General features: G+C 43.0%; 1 protein-coding gene across 2 annotated transcripts in view; it reads left to right on the forward strand.

The window, feature by feature from the left end:
* Positions 1-19289, forward strand: part of CSK (C-terminal Src kinase) — a 167747-nt gene that overhangs the window by 141900 nt on the left and 6558 nt on the right. For both annotated transcript variants that reach the window (XM_040342957.1, XM_040342958.1), the window contains 5 exons: positions 1-92; positions 4775-4865; positions 5127-5200; positions 6636-6831; positions 17036-17122. The exon at positions 1-92 is cut by the window's left edge and continues 8 nt beyond it. In XM_040342957.1, the coding sequence (XP_040198891.1) occupies positions 1-92; positions 4775-4865; positions 5127-5200; positions 6636-6831; positions 17036-17122 (540 nt within the window). The remainder of the gene's footprint in view (positions 93-4774; positions 4866-5126; positions 5201-6635; positions 6832-17035; positions 17123-19289) is intronic.

A 19289-nucleotide genomic window follows, 5' to 3' on the forward strand; every position in this document is an offset into this window, starting at 1 on the left:
TTGGGTGAATACAAGGGAACAAAGGTAGCTGTAAAATGTATCAAGAACGATGCAACTGCACAAGCTTTTGTTGCCGAGGCCTTAGTTATGACGTGAGTATATTAACATCAGTTACTGGTAACACATCAATAGCAGAAACAAATTATTTCCTAACTGCATACCCCATACATGTACTGCTAGACATTTCTTCTGCCTTTGATAGTTGACCACTCGCTTCTCCTCAAAAACATCACTCTCTTGGCCTCCAAGACTTCGCTCTTTTATTGTTCTCCTCCTACCTGTCATATTGTTCCTTCAGTGTTGCCTACAACTCTGTTTCTTCCTCTTCACTTCTGCTTTCTGTACGGGTCCCCCAAACTTCTTTCCTCAGATTAAAAAAGTGAAAACAGAGCTTTGCCCTTGGGACTTTGAATGAGTCGTAACAAACCAAATCATAAATTAATAATATATAGATTTATTGAAAAGTACAATATTCATATATTAACATAAAAACAGATATATTGCAAGCAGATGTGTGATGATAAACATGATCTATCCATATCAAATACTAATATTGCAAGAATAAAAACAAGTCAATCCATAATTCATTCAACAAATGCATCTTTAGGTTCCAATGTGTTTCGTGAATCAGCGTTCACTTCATCGGGGTTAATGCATTCATGAGTTATCTGTAATATGAAATAATTATGTATAGAATAAAGCAAAGTTGACACAGGGGTACTCATGTTCTGTAAAAGGTTACCAATGTTGGGAACCATACTTACAAATCTGCAAAAAGTATTAAAAGCACATAGTCCTATTCCAATGATGACCACCAGGGAAGTCAGCCCCAGGAGCTGTGGGCATAGGATCAGGGAGGAACCAGGAGAACAAACAGCGCAGTATGTAGTTGTCGGTAACTACATCTTGCGCTTTTTGTTCTTCTGGATCCTTATCGATCCTATGCCCACAACTAATCGTGGATTGACTTGTGTTTATCCTTGTAATATTACATTTCGATATTGATAGATCATGTTTATCATCACAAATCTGCTTGACAATATAATATCTGTTTTCTATGGTAATTTATGAATGTTGTGCTTTTTCAATAAATCTATATATTCATTTATGATTTGGTTTGTTATGCCTCATTCATTTTTACTGTGTATACATGGGGATGGAGGCGTTTCATAGGGTGCTTCTGACCACATTCTATTGCTGTTGCTTCTTTCCTCAGGACCCTTCTCTTCTATCTAAACCTCCTCCCTTGGTAACTTGATAAACTCACATGGCTTCCAACACCATCTCTATGCTGATGAAATTCAAATCTGTGTCTCTACTCCTGACCCCACCCCTACAGTCTCCCCTCAATTCAAGCATGGATGTGTTACCTGCAGTCTTTCTGAAACTGAGCTCATAATATCACCATGCCTGTGCCCCATCCCCTGACTTCTCAATCAAGATGCAACTTTCAGTTCCTCCCCTTATGCCAGGTGTAATTCTGAACTCTGACCTGTCCTTTCAGCCCCAAACCATTTACTGTCCAACTCTTGTAGACTTCACCTCCGTAACATCTCCTAAATATGCCCCTTTTTAAACAATGAAACCACTAAGCAACTCATTCACTCCCTTGTTATCTCTTGCCTTAACCTTCTGCTTATATCCTCAAACAGGGATGGAGGCACACCCTATATGTGCCTCATTTAAAGTCCCAAACAATTATTTTCTCTCTTTGCAACTCTCTCTTCATATGCTTACCTCTATACAGGCTCCCGCTTCAGTCTATCATGAAAGCTTCTGCAAGGTTCATCCATCTTACCAACCACCACTACTCCTCTCTGCCACACCTTGCACTGGCTTTTGATTGTCCACTAAAAAATAAATAAAACATCATTATTATACATAGCCATTTACAACTGTTTCAAGGTACATCACCAATCTCGTCACAATATATCACCCTAACCATCCTCTACGCTCCTTCCTAGACCACCTGCTTTTTAGCTCTCGTCTCCTCCTCCCATGCTTGTCTTCAGAACTTTTCCAGGGCCTCTTCCATCCTCTGGAACTCTCTACCCTAGTCTGTTCTACTATCTTCTACTTTGTCCGCGTCTCAGTAATCCCTGAAAACTCATCTCTTCAGGGAACCCTATTCCTCCTTCACCTTACTAAATCTTTAAATTCTCTCTTCAGCTCATCCTTTACAAGTTATCTTTTATTTCACTTGCACCCCCCTCTTATTAGATTGCAAGCTCTTGGGAGCAGGCCCTCTTGTATTGAATTGTATTGTCTCCCTTTATGTAAAGCGCTGCACAAACTGTTGGTGCTATTTAACACATCCCATCCAGGCAAATTCTAGCACTTCACGCCTACATGTAAAAATCGTATTTTTTTTTTTTTGCTATAAAATTACATTTTTTTTTTTTTTTTAGCAGAGACCCTAGAGAATACAATGGCGGTCGTTGCAACTTTTTGTCTCGCTTTAAAACAAATAACACGAAACAGTAAAGTTAGCCCAATTTTTTTGCATAATGTGAAAGATGATGTTACACCGAGTAAATAGATACCTAACATGTCATGCTTCAAAATTGCACACGCTCGTGGAATGGCACCAGACCTTGGTACTTAAAAATCCTCATGGGCGACGCTTTAACATTTTTTTTTTTTTTACTGGTTACATTACATCTTTTGCGTTACAGAGCTAGAATTATTTCTCTCGCTCTAACGTTTGCGGCGAAACCTCACGTGTGGTCTGAACACAGTTTTCATATGTGGATGGGACTTTTCTATGTGTTTGCTTCTGCATGCGAGCACACAGGGACGGGCATTTAAAAATATATATTTATTTTTATTGTTAATTCTACTTAAGTTTTTAATTTGACACTTTTTTTATAAAAAATAAATACATTTTTTGATCACTTTTATTCCTATTACAAGGAATGTAAACATCCCTTGAAATGGGAATATGGCATGACAAGTCCTCTTTACAGTAAGATGTGGGGTCAATAAGACCCCACATCTCACCTCTAGGCTGGGAAGCCTGAACAAAAAAAAACGTTCTCAGCTTTCCAGCCAAAGCGGTTCAGTTGTTTTGAATGCAGAGGCCAGGCGTGACGTCAGAACATCGCCCCTGGCCTCCGAATGATCATACAGACTCCAGCGACCATCTGGTCCACCTGAAATCTCTTTGGTAAGCATCCGGGGCTGGCAGATACGTTCTTTGACTCGCCAATCGCAACTGGCTTTCTCATGAAAGTTTTCCAAGCGGCTCATCAGCCACTGTAATGCTTTCAGCAAAAATGCATTTGAAAAACTGCTGTGCAAATGCTGTGTGACAAGTCTTTTTAGTAATCACATCATATTCTCTAGGGTCTCTGCTAATAAATATATATATATATATATATATATATATATATAGTTATATAGTTATAAGTAATTTTTTAGCAAAAAGAAAATACTGATTTAAACTTGTAAACAAAGAGTGCCAGAAAAGGCTTGGTCTTCAATCGGTTAAAATAAAGTGTTACATTTCAAATTTCAGACCCTGGAATATGCATATGTCACCTCACTAATGCGCAGAGGTTTGCAGTCTCTTACCACCTTTTCATAGATTTTTTTTTTTTTTTTTTTTTTGACCCATATACAGTAAAACCTTGGTTTGAGAGTAACTTTGTTTGAGAGCGTTTTGCAAGACGAGCAACATTTTTAAATACATTTTGACTTGATATACAAGTAGCGTCATGTCACAACTGAGTATAAAAGAACAGAGGTGCCTCTAAGTGTAGCAATATGGTTACATTTAATGAAGGTACAACATTTAGCAACTCACATGGTTGATTAAAACGGGCACATCGAAGTATTCAGGCATCCGGGGGAATGATGTCCACATAGACCTTCCTCCGCACCACCATCGATATCGGACCTTCCACGCTGCGCTCTATAATGTACCTTCATTAAATGTAACCATATTGCTACACTTGAAGGCGCCTTTCTTTCTTTTTTATACTCTGGAGCTCCTGCTGGATTTTGCTTATAATCCCCTTGTAGAGGCTTCCATTTGTGGATGGACATGTTATGGTTCTACAACCTATCACATTGCTATAATCTTGTTATATGGACTATAAACTGAAGGACCTGTGACTAAAGGGTTGTGCAACGAAGCAGTTGCGTTTCCATTACTTATGGGGAAATTTGCTTTGCTATACGAGCGCTTTGGATTACAAGCATGTTTCTAGAACAAATTATGCTCACAATCCAAGGTTTTACTGCACTTTCAAATTGACTAGAAATTTGACATCCTTTATTTGCTTAAAGAGCCCAACTATACTTGGAACTTTAGATTTTTTTATATAGACTTTTTTGCGGTCTCTCTCAGAGCACCTGTGTAGATGGACACAGGGACAAAACGTTGTCAGCTAGTTTAAACCACAAAGTTTGTGTTGTGCGCATTATACATGTGCTCTGGTGTGCAGTGTAAATGTGTACTGCCATTCTTTGTTGAAATGCATTGCAGTGTTTGAATTTTTAAAATTTCTGTGTAAATATTTGTAATGGAACACATTGTAATAAATTCTGTAATGTGTTTTTGTGCACTGCAAAAAATAAATTCAGTAAGTCTACACTTTTCTCCAGCGCATATCAATGTAAGCAATGCTTTAGCATGAACTGGGCACATTAAACACCGATAGTATTTGCCGTGACCTTCATTGAGCCTGCATTGATAATTCACATGCAGGTACCTTATGTGGTTACTCACTTCTTACCTACTTAGAAAAATTGATACAATTTATATTTATAGGCAATTGCGACACAAAAATCTAGTTCAGCTGCTGGGAGTGATTGTTGAAGACAAGTGCAGTCTGTATATTGTCACAGAATTCATGGCAAAGGTAATTGATTTTGTGTTATACATGTTTTCAACAAAACTTTGAGTTCCTTAAAGTCATGATTTCAAAAAAGTTATTCTCTAATTGGGTGAACGTGGTGTATTACTGTGAAAATGTAATGCGTGTGTAAGATAACCGAGTGCATTGTAACAATTCTCTTCTGTACTTTATTGTGGTTTCCTGTGCTTTACCCAGGTTCCCATTTTTTTGAACCTCAGTTTATTACAGTCCAGCAGCCATCTGACATGTGTTTTTGCTTCCCAGGGCAGCTTAGTGGACTATTTACGGTCTCGGGGAAGGTCGGTGTTAGGAGGGGAATGTTTACTGCAGTTCTCTTTGTAAGTATCCCATAACTTGCTCTACTGTTGACCAGTTAAATCAATATGTAATACAGACGACATGATTGTCAAATTAGCTAGATGTATACCTAAATAACGTTTATTTAAACTCTTAACAATGTTCTTCTCTTATTTGCTGCCTTTTTGGTCCATTTAATATGTGATTTAAAGTATTTTGTTATAACTGTTGGATAAATGCAAAAATACCGGTTGATCATTCCATAAATCCATTGAGCTTTTTTAACTTTCTGTGTTCTCTGCCTCAACTGCATTATTGATTACATTGTTCTAAGTTCATAGAGGAGGGTTTTTATAGTCCTAGCACACTTCTGTCCTTGGATAACCATGCAGCGCCTCCATAGAATACAGTAAGTGAGTGTTGTCAGTGAGGGAGTTGTTAGAATCATCAGTAAAAAAAAAAAAGTCAGTCTGGGAAAAAAGTAATGCAGCCACAACATCTAAGACCTCTTTCACACCGAGGTGCTTTGTAGGCGCTATAACGCTAAAAATAGTGCCTGCAAAGCGCAGTAAAAAAGCGGCTCCCTTCACTCCAGTGTGAAAGCCTGAGGACTTTCACACCGGAGCGGTGCGCTGGCAGGACCTTAAAAAATTTCCTGCAAGCAGCATCTTTGGAGCAGTGTGTACACCACTCCTCCACCGCTCTTGCCCATTGAAATTAATGGGCACTGCAGCTGAAGCGCCGCAGCGGTGCTTTGCCCTTTTAACCCTTTTTCGGCTGCAAACGAAGGTTAAAAGTGCCCTGCTAGCGGCCGAATACCTCCGCAAAAATTACGATAAAGCGCTGCTAAAAATACCGGTGCTTTACCCCCGCCCCAGTGTGAAAGGGGCCTAAAAACAGGTAAGCTGCAGTATAGTACATTTTTGATCTATTTTATTATGGTTGCATGATGGTTTTTGTGCTGAGATTTGCAAAGCAAGATCAAACAAATACTTGTTGGTATAACATTTATTTAAGTAATGATCGTTACAAATAAAAAATGCAATAATATTAGAAAATGTACCAAGAATACTTTGCTAAAGATGCCTTTTCACCAAGGAGTCCCGCCCACTTCTATTGCGGCCTGGCACAGATTATGAAAAATGGGCAAGTGCATTTAAACAGCCCTGTTGCGTGACTAATACAAGTTTTGGCTGTGGTATACTGTATACAAAACTAGTAGGTAGCATTTGGAAAATGACAACCTGAATAACAGAGAGCACATCCTGGTCAGTTTGTAATGACATTCATTTCCTTAGCATTGGGTCAGTTAAGGTCCTTATATGGCTCCTTGGTTTAGAATTTGTTCTTGGATATTGTGAGCCAGTATTAATAAGGAAATATGAAATTTCCCCATCAGGTTTAGATACATTTTAAGTCCTTTATGGCTAGATTATTTATGGGGTATCATATCATGTTTACGCTTGTCTTTCTTAGAGATGTGTCCGAAGGAATGGAATATCTAGAAGCCAATAACTTTGTGCATAGAGATTTAGCGGCACGCAATGTGTTGGTGTCAGAAGATAATATGGCCAAGGTCAGCGATTTTGGACTTACTAAAGAAGCCTCTGCAGTACAAGACACCAGCAAACTGCCAGTGAAGTGGACATCTCCAGAGGCATTGCGGGAGAAGGCAAGTTACCTCTTTGCTTTTCATACACTTGCCAACACTGTGATTGCAAGAAAAAGTTTATCTAAATTAGTAATATACATTGAATTTTCAACAACTGAAAAGCACTTCAGTGTACCCATAATACGATGTGGTCTTTTATAGAACAATATACCGTATATATACTCGAGTATTAGATGAGTTTTCTTTATCGTACATCACGGGACACAGAGCGGCATTCATTACTATATGGGTTATATGGAGTACCTTCAGGTGTAGACACTGGCAATCTCAAACAGGAAATGCCCCTCCCTATATAACCCCCTCCCATAGGAGGAGTACCTCAGTTTTTACGCCAGTGTCTTAGGTGTTAGTCATGGTTTAGCTTGCCTCCGCATCCTTGGGATTAGGTGAGCTACCGGTTCTGTCCAAAAAAGCCTCAGCGCTAAAGTGGTCAGTAACCGGACCCCAAACCCTTGGGGTATAGCCCATAATGCTTTTCTTTTTAGAGAGCTGGACCCTGGGCCCAGAACTTAGAAACCTTTGGGTACCTAAAGTTTTCTGTTGCCAGGGTGCTATATGGGCCCAGGACAGTGGATCCTTCATAGGAACCCAGGGCCTGAAGGTCTAGACATCCCCACGGAGATGGGGGAAGATTGGGCCTCTTGCTTGGCAAAGTCCTGCGGCATGGAGCAGGTAAGTGAGGGGAAAACTTGCGGAACTTGGTTCTTAGCAGGTTTTTTTCTGGGGGGTCACAGGGGACATGCCTAAAGTTATGCACTGCATCTGGCAAACTAGTCACATATCATAAAGATAGGATGGCTCTCTATGTATTATTCCCCATAAGATGTGACCTCCCTTGTAGTGTTGGAAAAGCATTGAGTGGGGCCTGTGTTATATAAAAATATATGTGTGTGTCAGAGAGCTTTGCTTACCTGCAGGCCTCCAGGCGATGCTCCATTCAGTCTTCCTCCTCAAGCAGGCAAAACGCTGACCTCCTCATGGTTCCAGGCTGCAGGCTGCAGTTTGCTGGAACAGAGAGGTCCCTTCCTCCCAAAATCCCCCCCCCCCTCCCCCTGTCGGGAGGGGCATTTCCTGTTTGAGGTTGCTGGGGGGGAAGGGCGGGTCAGTGGCTTAAAGGAAGGGGCGGCCCTTCCTTGTTTGTTCCATCAATACTTTGGAACTGAGGAGAAAGACCAGAGCGGCAGCACGGGGCGCCGAGGACACACAGTGGCCAGAAAGGATATTGCAGTCTTCAGAGGACTGTTTTGTCAAGCCTAGAAATAGGCTGTTTCTTTTCCATCTCATAGTTTTTCTTTGCAATACTACTCAGGGGGACAGAATGTTTTTTCTTTCCTGCATTTGAAACAAAAACAAAAAAAAAAAAAAAAAAAAAAGTCATCTAGGGGAGAGGAAGCATTTTTTTTATCCCCCAAACAGGTGTTTGGACAATTAACTTTTATAGTTCCAAATACCAATAGGTAGCAGGTGTACCTCGGTATTGTACCATGGTATGCCGCTGTTTTCCCTACAGGGAGCCTTGGGGCCATCGGGATCTGGGGCTGGAGCTGACGCGGGTCAGTCCAACCCTAAGATGGTCACGGAGGAGGTATTACTCACCTCTTTAAAAGAGATGCAGAAAAGCATGGGAAAAATGATATCCGCAGCTATGCGGGGCAGTAAGCGGAATAGATCTCCGTCGCCCGAGCGCGGACCCTCAGAAGAGGAGGTCCTTTCCTCAGGGGAATTGGACGACCTCTTGGACACGGACCAAGTAGGTTCAGGGATCGAAGACCCGGATACAGAGGAGTCTGGGGCAGTCTCCCTGAGGGAGAGCTGGTGGATTCAAGGATTGTCGGACTTGGTCCATAGGACATTCAACTTGCCAGTACCAGATCTCCAGGTATCGACGGTTTCAGCTTTGGGCTCACTGAGGGCGCCTCAAAGCAATGCTGTGTTTCCGATCCATCCTCTATTAGAGGGAATTTTGTTCCAAGATTGGAACAAGCCAGATAAGATCTTCTTACCACCTAAAAGGTTCTCTGTCCTATATCCTATGGAAGAAAATTTTTCCAAAAGATGGGCTACTCCTGCAGTGGACGCAGCCATCTCATGTGTTAACAGATCGTTAACATGCCCTGTAGAAAACATACAGGTGTTCAAGGATCCAGTTGATAAGCGCTTGGAAGCACTACTTAAGAACTCCTTCACTACTGCAGGGGCAGTAGTACAGCCAGCTGTGGCTGCGATTGGGGTCGCTCAAGCATTATCGGATCAATTTAAGCAGATGCTTAAACTTATTCCGGCCCAGCAGGCAGAAAAATTTTCGGATGTCCCTAAGGCCATATGTTTTACGGTAGACGCAATCAAGGATTCTATCCAGCAAGCGTCACGTTTATCGTTATCCCTTATCCATATGAGAAGACTCTTATGGTTAAAAAGCTGGGAGGCTGAGCCCCCATGCAAGAAGCTCCTGGTAGGGTTCCCCTTCCATGGAGGACGACTCTTCGGAGAAGACCTAGATAAATACATTCAGACCATTTCAAACGGCAAGAGTACTCTCTTGCCAACTAAGAAGAAGGTTCAGGGACCTGCGTTTAAACGACAGTATTCCCCTGGGCAGGGGCCCTCTAATGCCAAGCAGTATCGACGGCCTCCTGCAAAAGCAAACTTCGGCTTCAACAGCAGATCACAAGGACAGGCTGTTAGAGGCAAAAGGCAGTGGTTTCGCAAACCAGCAAAACCAGCCCCCAAGCCAACCTTATGAAGGGGCGCCCCCACCCACGAAGGTGGGGGGAAGGCTGCGACTCTTTTCAGAGATTTGGGAAGCCAGCATTCCCGACGAGTGGGTACGGTCTTCCGTGGCCACAGGCTACAAATTAGATTTCCTAAGGTTTCCTCCTCCTCATTTCCAGATGTCGAGGATTCCAAACGATCCGGAAAAGGGAGCCGCATTAAGATCGGCATTAGATCATCTACTTTCCCAGGAAGTAATAGTAGAGGTACCAGTCCTGGAACAGGGGCTGGGTTTCTACTCCAACCTATTCATCATCCCAAAATCCAATGGAGATGTCAGGCCAATTTTGGACCTAAAGATGGTAAATGCATATCTAAAGATCCGCTCATTTCGGATGGAATCCGTGCGGTCAGCAGCTGCCACACTCCAGAAGGACGACTTCATGGCGTCCATAGACATAAAGGATGCCTACCTTCATGTTCCAATTTATCAGCCACATCAAAGATATCTACGCTTCATGGTGGCTTCGCGTCACTTCCAATTCGTGGCGCTTCCCTTCGGGTTGGCTACGGCCCCCCGGGTGTTCACGAAGGTCCTAGCTCCAATCCTAGCCAAACTAAGGATCCAAGGGGTCACGATCCTAGCATACCTGGACGACCTCCTAGTCATAGATCACTCGTCTCCCGGCTTGGAGCGAGCAGTGGCCCTCACGGTCCAATACCTCGAGAGGTTCGGCTGGGTCCTAAATCGAGAAAAGTCAGCTTTCCAGCCCACAAAGCAGTTGGAATATCTCGGCATGAGATTAGACACAGAACAACAAGGAGTGTTCCTACCTCTGAGGAAGGTAAAAGCCATCAAGGAATTAATCCTACTGGTTCTAAGCAAGAAAGAACCGACTATTCGCCTATGTATGAGGTTACTAGGCAAGATGGTGGCCACATTCGAGGCGGTACCATACGCCCAGAGCCACACTCGCATCCTACAGGCAGCCATCCTGTCAGCATGGAGCAGAAGGCCACAGGCCTTGGATATCCCGTTGCCGCTCTCATCAAGAGTCCGACAAAGTCTGTGTTGGTGGTTAGACCCTCAGAATCTACTGAAGGGGAGGTCTTTCAGCCCAGTGGCTTGGAAGATAGTGACCACAGACGCCAGCCTGACGGGCTGGGGAGCAATTTTGGATGGTTGCACTCGCCAAGGTACTTGGGCAAAGCCAGAGAAGCAGTTGCCCATCAACATCTTGGAGCTCAGAGCTGCTCGACTAGCCCTCAGGGCTTGGACGTCAAAATTGCAGGGGTTCCCGGTGAGAATTCAATCAGACAATGCCACGGCCGTGGCACACATAAATCACCAAGGGGGAACCAGGAGTCAAGCCGCTCAGAGAGAGGTGAGCTTGATTCTTCTATGGGCAGAGGCTCATGTGCCCTGCATATCGGCAATATTCATTCCAGGAGTGGACAACTTTCAGGCGGACTTCTTAAGCCGCCAGACTCTATGGCCGGGGGAATGGTCTCTGCATCCACTAGTCTTTCAAGCACTCTGCCAAAGATGGGGAGTGCCGGACGTGGATATCATGGCATCGAGACTCAACAAGAAACTAGACAGGTTCATGTCCCGCTCAAGGGATCCGATGGCCTGCGGAACCGATGCGTTGGTTTGCCCTTGGCATCAGTTCAAACTTCTTTATGCGTTTCCCCCGCTCCAGTTACTACCCCGCCTGCTGCGCAGGATCCGGGTGGAGCACATACCAGTCATCCTGGTAGCTCCAGCATGGCCCAGAAGGGCATGGTACTCACTAATCTTAAGGATGGTAGTGGGAGACCCTTGGACTCTTCCTCTACGGCCAGACCTGCTATCGCAAGGTCCGATCCTCCACCCTGCCTTACGGCATCTAAATTTGACGGCCTGGAAGCTGAATCCCTGATTCTCAGGGGTAGAGGTCTGTCTCAGAAAGTAATCTCTACCCTAATCAGAGCCAGGAAACCGGTCTCTAGGGTGATTTATTACAGGGTCTGGAAGGCCTATGTAGGCTGGTGTGAGTCCAAGCGATGGCTTTCTCGCAAATTTACCATCGATAGAGTATTAAGTTTTCTCCAGCTAGGAGTGGATGAAGGATTGGCATTAAGCACAATCAAAGGACAGATTTCTGCTCTGTCAGTGTGGTTTCAGCGGCCGCTGGCCACCCACTCGCTGGTTAAGACCTTCCTTCAAGGGGTCTTACGTATTAGACCTCCAGTTAAATCCCCGCTTTGTCCGTGGGATTTAAATCTTGTTCTGTCAAGTTTACAGAAACAACCGTTTGAGCCGTTGGCTGATATTCCTTTGGTTCTACTGACAAGGAAGTTAGTATTTTTGGTTGCCATAGTTTCCGCAAGAAGAGTTTCGGAGCTGGCAGCCTTATCCTGTAAGGAACCATATCTTGTTTTTCATAAGGACAGGGTCGTTCTCCGCCCTCATCCTTCCTTCCTTCCGAAGGTCATATCCAGTTTTCATTTGAACCAGGATTTGGTATTACCATCCTTCTTCCCTAAACCTACTTCCAGAAAGGAAGGGTTGCTGCATACCTTGGATATTGTCAGGGCCATGAAGGCCTATCTTAAAGCTACAAAGAAGATCCGGAAGACAGATGTGCTGTTCATTCTACCGGATGGGCCCAAGAAGGGGCAGGCAGCTGCAAAGTCCACCATTTCTAGGTGGATTAAGCAATTAATCACTCAGGCCTACGGCTTGAAAGGGTTGCCTCCTCCAGTATCATTAAAGGCTCATTCTACTAGAGCCATGGGCGCCTCCTGGGCAGCACACCACCAGATCTCTATGGCTCAAGTTTGCAAGGCGGCAACCTGGTCTTCTGTCCACACGTTTACAAAATTCTACAAGTTGGACGTAAGAAGGAATACTGATACTGCCTTCGGGCAGGCAGTGCTGCAGGCTGCAGTTTGAGACCCTCGGATTCCGGGGGCTCCTCTTGTTCGAGTTAAATTTAAAAATTTTATTTTTCTCAACTAAGTTGGATTTATTATGATTTGAGTATATCTCTAAATTAAATCCTTTTGTCTTGGAGATGTTCTCCCTCCCCTCATTGTAAGCATTGCTTTGGGACATCCCATATAGTAATGAATGCCGCTCTGTGTCCCGTGATGTACGATAAAGAAAAAGAGATTTTTAATACAGCTTACCTGTAAAATCTTTTTCTTGGAGTACATCACGGGACACAGAGCTCCCACCCCTCTTTTTTGAGGACCATTTTGGGAGGCATACTGCTTGCTACAAAACTGAGGTACTCCTCCTATGGGAGGGGGTTATATAGGGAGGGGCATTTCCTGTTTGAGATTGCCAGTGTCTACACCTGAAGGTACTCCATATAACCCATATAGTAATGAATGCCGCTCTGTGTCCCGTGATGTACTCCAAGAAAAAGATTTTACAGGTAAGCTGTATTAAAAATCTATTTTTTCAGCACTTTTTTGTGCTGAAAATGCCCCCCTTGGCTTATACTCAAGTCTGTGTCATCTAAATACCTGATGAGCCGTGTCATGCAGTCAGACATGGCGACCATCCAGTGTACAAAATCCTCCTTGTCCATGATGGGGGAACACTCAGTTTCCCAGCAGTTCAGTGTTAGGCGGAACATTGTTCAGTGTTCCGCCTATCAGACGAGCACGAGAGGATGTCCGTGATAGGCGAAACACCGAACACTGCTGGGAAACTGAGTGTTCTGCCTATCAAAGACGAGGAAGAGGAGGAGGCGTGGCTTTTGTACACTGGATGGCTGCTGTCTGACTGCAATGCATGACACGGGCTGATCAGGAATGTCGGTGAGGCATGCAATGGGCACAGTGAGGCATGCAACGGGCATAGTGAGGCTGCAAATGGGCATCGTTGACCCTCTTTTCCGCTTACAATAGCTGCTGCATTTTTCACCCTAGGCTTATACTCGAGTCAATACGTTTTCCTAATTTTTTGTGGTAAAATTAGGTGCCTTGGCTTATATTCGGGTCAGCTTATACTCGAGTATATACGGTAGTTAGAAACAAGTTTGAAGTAGATATGTCTTTAAACTTCACTAGCCTTTAGGCACATGTCGGCATAAAAGGAACATAGTTCTTTTGAGTAGAAAAGTACCTATTGCTTATTATGAACAGAAAAAACTTCTCCCCAGCTCCCTGAAGCCTGAACTAGAATACATGGTTTATGGCCAACATGAGCATTAGGGTGTTTCATATGTTTGAAGACTGCTGAGAGTTTTTCACCTGGCATGACCCTATCTAGTAGACTTGCACACTGTGTAACATTACTAAACATAAAGCAAGGCAGACATACACACACCATTTCCTTGCTGCTCTAGTGCCATTGTTGATTGTGTTTAATGATTACTAGTAAGTCTGTGCCTTAAAAGGACTAACCTATAATCATTGTAAGCTTCCCACTCGGATCTACTTGTATTCAAAATAGGGGTATTCCCCTTGTTCCCTGTGACAGAAAAGTCATGTGAAGCAGAAGGAACCCGATCCTGCAGGTTGCCTGACCGGCAAGGTGTTCTGAGTGGAGCAGATTAAGGGCAGGATTTGCTGGTCGGCAAGATGTGCTGGTCGCCAGGAACCTTTTTCCAGTCAATTAGGCTGTTTTCTCATCAGGTCACATGTTCTTCATACAACAGCTACCTGCTTGCCGCTTATCCTGGGCTCATTGCATACTACACTTGATCTCATGTAGGAACACAAGACACCTTGGACACAATTGCTGTGCACTACCAGTGATGCTAGCATGAAGACTCTCATCCTCCTAGGGCAACCTGTTTTTTTTTCCACATTGGCAACCGGGAAATTTGTGCACCTGTTTTTTTCTGCAGGTTTCTATCACCACAGCTCCTGGGGTAGTCACTCTTGACAGACCTCAGCTTGACAGCACCGCATGTTTGGACTTTAAAGTGGTTGTAATCCCTTTACAACCACTTTTTGCTACAGGTAAGCCTATAATAAGGCTTACCTGTAGCTACCCAGGATATCTTCTAAACCTGCACACTTTAGGACATATGCCCTGTGTTTGCATGTGCTGATGTCATCGGCACATGCGCACTGAAGCAATGGCACGTATGTGTCGTTGCTTCAGTGAGTGTGTCATTACCGCTGGCTCCAACGCGCATGTGCAGGAGTGACATCATCGCGGCTCCAGCCAGTCACAGCGCCCGAGCCCGCGATACCCGGAAGTAACTCCAGGGGAGTTGTTGCTGGCCGGAGGGGGGTACTATGCATACTAGCTCATTATGGCTTTGTCTTGCAGGGTTTTTTTTTTTTTTTTTTTTAACTATGGTTTACAACCACTTTAACCACTTAACCCCCGGACCATATTGCTGCCCAAAGACCAGAGTACTTTTTGCGATTCGGGACTGCGCCGCTTTAACTGACAATTGCGACGTGGCTCCCAAACAAAATTGGCGTCCTTTTTTCCCCACAAATAGAGCTTTCTTTTGGTGGTATTTGATCACCTCTGCGGTTTTTATTTTTTGCGCTATAAACAAAAATAGAGCGACAATTTTGAAAAAAAATGAATATTTTTTACTTTTTGCTGTAATAAATATCCCCCAAAAATATCTAAAAAAACATTTTTTTTCCTCAGTTTAGGCCGATACGTATTCTTCTACATATTTTTCGTAAAAAAAATCGCAATAAGCGTTTATTGATTGGTTTGCGCAAAAGTTATAGCGTTTACTAAATAGGGGGTATTTTTATGGAATTTTTATTAATATATTTTTTTACTAGTAATGGCGGCGATCAGCGATTTTTTTTTTCGGTACTGCGACATTATGGCGGACACTTCGGACACTTTTGACACATTTTTGGGACCATTGGCATTTTTATAGCGATCAGTGCTATAAAAATGCATTGGATTACTATAAAAATGCCACTGGCAGTGAAGGGGTTAACACTAGGGGGCGGGGAAGGGGTTAAGTATGTCCCTGGGTGTTATCTTACTGTGGGGGGGGGGGGGGGTGGCCTCACTAGGGGAAACACTGATCCTCTGTTCATACATTGTATGAACAGAAGATCAGCATTTCCCCCCCCTGACAGGACCGGGAGCTGTGTGTTTACACACACAGCTCCCGGTCCCCGCTCTGTAACGAGCAATCGTGGGTGCCCGGCGGCGATCGAGCCCGCCGGGCACACACACGGGAGTCGGGGGCAAGCGGGCGGCGCGCACGTGCGCCCTAGTGGCGGCTCAAAGAGAGGACGTTATACTACGTGCTCTCGCCTAGGAGAGCCAACTTGCCGACGTAGAATGGCGGTGCGCGGTCGGCAAGTAGTTAAGCCAATATATATACATTTTATGCATACACTAGATGCATATGTTTTCAAGAAAGGGTGCATTTTTTATTTTAGATCTTACTATGTAACTTCTGCTTTTCTTAATAATCCCATAACACGGAGCAGCGCTGGCTCACAATATCATATATTGCAAAGTGTCATGATATTTATGTACATAGATGAATTGCAATGTATCATTGGTATGTGTATAGTTTTTTTTTTTTACTTATGTATGTACAAACTGCTATATGTTTTGACATGTGTACATGCTGAATAAATATGTCCTTATAGGTTTACCAATTATCCAGTTGTCAGCACTTGCCTCATTTAAAGTCCTTTACTTTAAGGGATATGGCAAAGTATAACCAGGCTGACCATATGGATCTAAATGTTTCAGTATTACTGAGGGAAGCATCATGTCCCTCGCTGTCCCAGTGTCCTTTGCTTTAGCAAACTATAAAGTTATGGTGGGTAGGCTTACCAATTTCCATAAAGTGGTCATACAGGCCCTGGCCGTATTTTAGAGATGCATTATCAGAGAGGATTTTTATGTAGATATCAGTAGGTCATTGAGTTGTAGACGACACAAGATCTGGTTTGCACCCAAATTAAAGCTTGTGTAAGAAATATAGAGGAAAGTAAAAATACTCATCGCACACCCTGGCTTTGGGCCAACTCAGTTACACATGGGTAATGTCACTGGGCTTTTTGGGGGAACCTGAGAATGCAGACAATCCCAATCCTGCAAGAGGTCGCTCTTTCATAAAGCTCAGCTTCTTGTGAGATTTGGTACTCTTTCAAAGTAGAGAATCCCAAAGAAACAAGCAGACTTTGAATTTTCTGACAAAACCCACTTTAAGGAAGGATGCAGATGTACATTATTGCCTACAGTAGCTGACAGTACTTTTGGGAAGCCCATACATTATGCCTTTTTTTTTTTTTTTTCAACCAGCGGGTTGAACAAAAAAATACCTTGATGTGGTAGAGGAATTCCTCCCGCTGTCAGACTACAATGATCAGTGTGGCCCACTATAGCCAGCAGCACTGATCATTCATTTTTAAGTTGTTCTTTTTTTTCTTTAGGTTGATGATCCTAGTAGATACAAATATAGCAGTTTGTATATTAAAAACATGACTTTATTTAAATACTTCATTGAATTTTCCGTATTGACTGTTGCATCTTATTTGACAGCTTTTCTCAACAAAGTCTGACGTATGGAGCTTTGGGATTTTGTTGTGGGAAATCTATTCCTTTGGGCGAGTGCCTTATCCGCGCATTGTAAGTACTGTGCTTTCTTCTTCTGTTAGAGGGTTATGTTGAAGTGGGTAAAACTTTGCTTTTATGGTACAAAATGGCCATATGTGTGCTCAGTGCAATACACTGTCTTTTTCCTTGGGAAAATCTGATTAAATACACTGATAGAGGATATTGGAGGCCAAGGGTAGCTAGATACAATGCAGCAATGTGCTGCTATCTGTTGCTGAGTATTAGTGGGTATAAACAGAAAAGTTACACATACAATACAAGCATACACTTTTTTTTTTTATGCAGGTTAATTAGTATAGGTAGCAGGAGCTAGTTAATGTGATACAGAAATTCTACTTTAACCATGACTCACCGCTAGTGTGTGTGAATCAAACCAAAGATAATTTATATCAAGCTGTTCTCTTTTGCATATAAAGGTATATGTACTGTATATCTAAAAATAATAGAAAAAACTATACATTCCCTTTAACAACAACGTGGTGAACTACTTTAACCACTTTTTAGTATACGAGATGTCTTAAAAATTGTCAATGTTTTTGGGACGCATCCAAAACACTTGCAAGTGTCATTGCATTAATTTAGTGTAACCATCTATTCACGTTTAACCCCTTATTAATGCCACCCAGCCCTTATTAACTCTTTTCAGCTGGTATTTTTTCTATCTTTTTTCATTTTTTTTTTTGTAAATTCTGTTTGATTTCCACAAGTATAAAACAAAGTACAATACAGAGCCGTTGGGCATACCCTGGCTCGAAAAATAAAAACAATTGCTTGGCAAAATAATAGCTCTACTAGCTAGAGCCCTAAGTCTTAAACTGAAAGTTAATCTTTACAGAAAAATCTGTAAGGTGATCTTACACAGTACCTACCTCCTACTCGCCCCGCGAACCCCCCCCCCCCCCCCCCCATCCCGGTATGTCTGAGTCAGGAGTCCGGGGCTTAGAAATTCCTTTGGCATCCACGTGCCTTCTCCATAGCTAACAGGATGGGCTATGCGGCTGCTGATTGGTTGGCGCTGCCCATGTGACGTCGCTGACCAATTGGTGCTCAAAAATGTCATTCAGCTCAGGGGATTTCTAAGCCCCGAACGCCTGACACGTAAATATCGGGGCTCAGAACAGGAGATTGCCGCGGTCCAGGTCAGTGGAATCGAGAGAGGGTCCTGTGTAAGTTCACCATACAGATTTTTATGTAACTTGCCCTTTAAGAACGATTAAAACTGCTTGTCTTGTATTTTGAATTGCATGTAATGCATCAATAGTTACTTGTGCAGCACAAGACACAGGCTGAGTATTCATATACACTGAATCCGGAAATTATTCACAACACTTCACTTTTTTAGCATTTTGTTATGTTACAGCCTTATTCCAAAATGGATTAAATTCATTATTTTCCTCAAAATTCTACAAACTATACCCTATAATGACAACATGAAAGAAGTTTTGTTTAAAAACCTGCAAATGTATTAAAAATAAAAAACGAAAAAAATCACATGTACATAAGCTCAAAATTGAGCTCAGGTGCATCCTGTTTCTATTGATCATCCTTGAGCTGTTTCTACAACTTGATTGGCGTCCACCTGTAGTAAATTCAGTTGATAGGACATGACTTGGAAAGGCACACACAAGGTCCCACATTTAACAGTGAATGTCGTAGCACAAACCAAGCCATGAAGTCCAAGAAATTGTCAGTAGACCTCCAAGATAGGATTGTATCGAGGCACAGATCTGGGGGAAGGCTACATAAAAATTTCTGCAGCGTTGAAGGTCCCAATGAGCACAGTGGCTTCTATCATCTGGAAATTTAAGAAGTTTGGCCCCACCAGGACTTTTACTAGAGTGGGCCAAACTGAGTGATTGGGGGAGAAGGGCCTTAGTCAAGGGAGGTGACAAAGAACTGTATGGTCACTCTGAGAGAGCTCCAGCATTTCTCTGTGGAGAGAGGAGAATCTTCCATCTCTGCAGCACTCCACCAATTATTATTTCAGGTACTTGTATAGCGCCATGAATTTACGCAGTGCTATATATATATATATATATATATATATATATAATCAGTCCCTACCATCAAGGAGCTTACAATCTAAGGTCCCTAACTCATATACAGATTAGGGCCAATTTAGCCAGGAGTGTGGGGGGAAACCAGAGTACCCAGAAGAAACCCACGCAGGCACAGGGAG

The sequence above is a fragment of the Rana temporaria genome, chromosome 3, assembly GCF_905171775.1.
Source record: "Rana temporaria chromosome 3, aRanTem1.1, whole genome shotgun sequence".
Taxonomy (NCBI): Eukaryota; Metazoa; Chordata; class Amphibia; order Anura; family Ranidae; genus Rana; species Rana temporaria.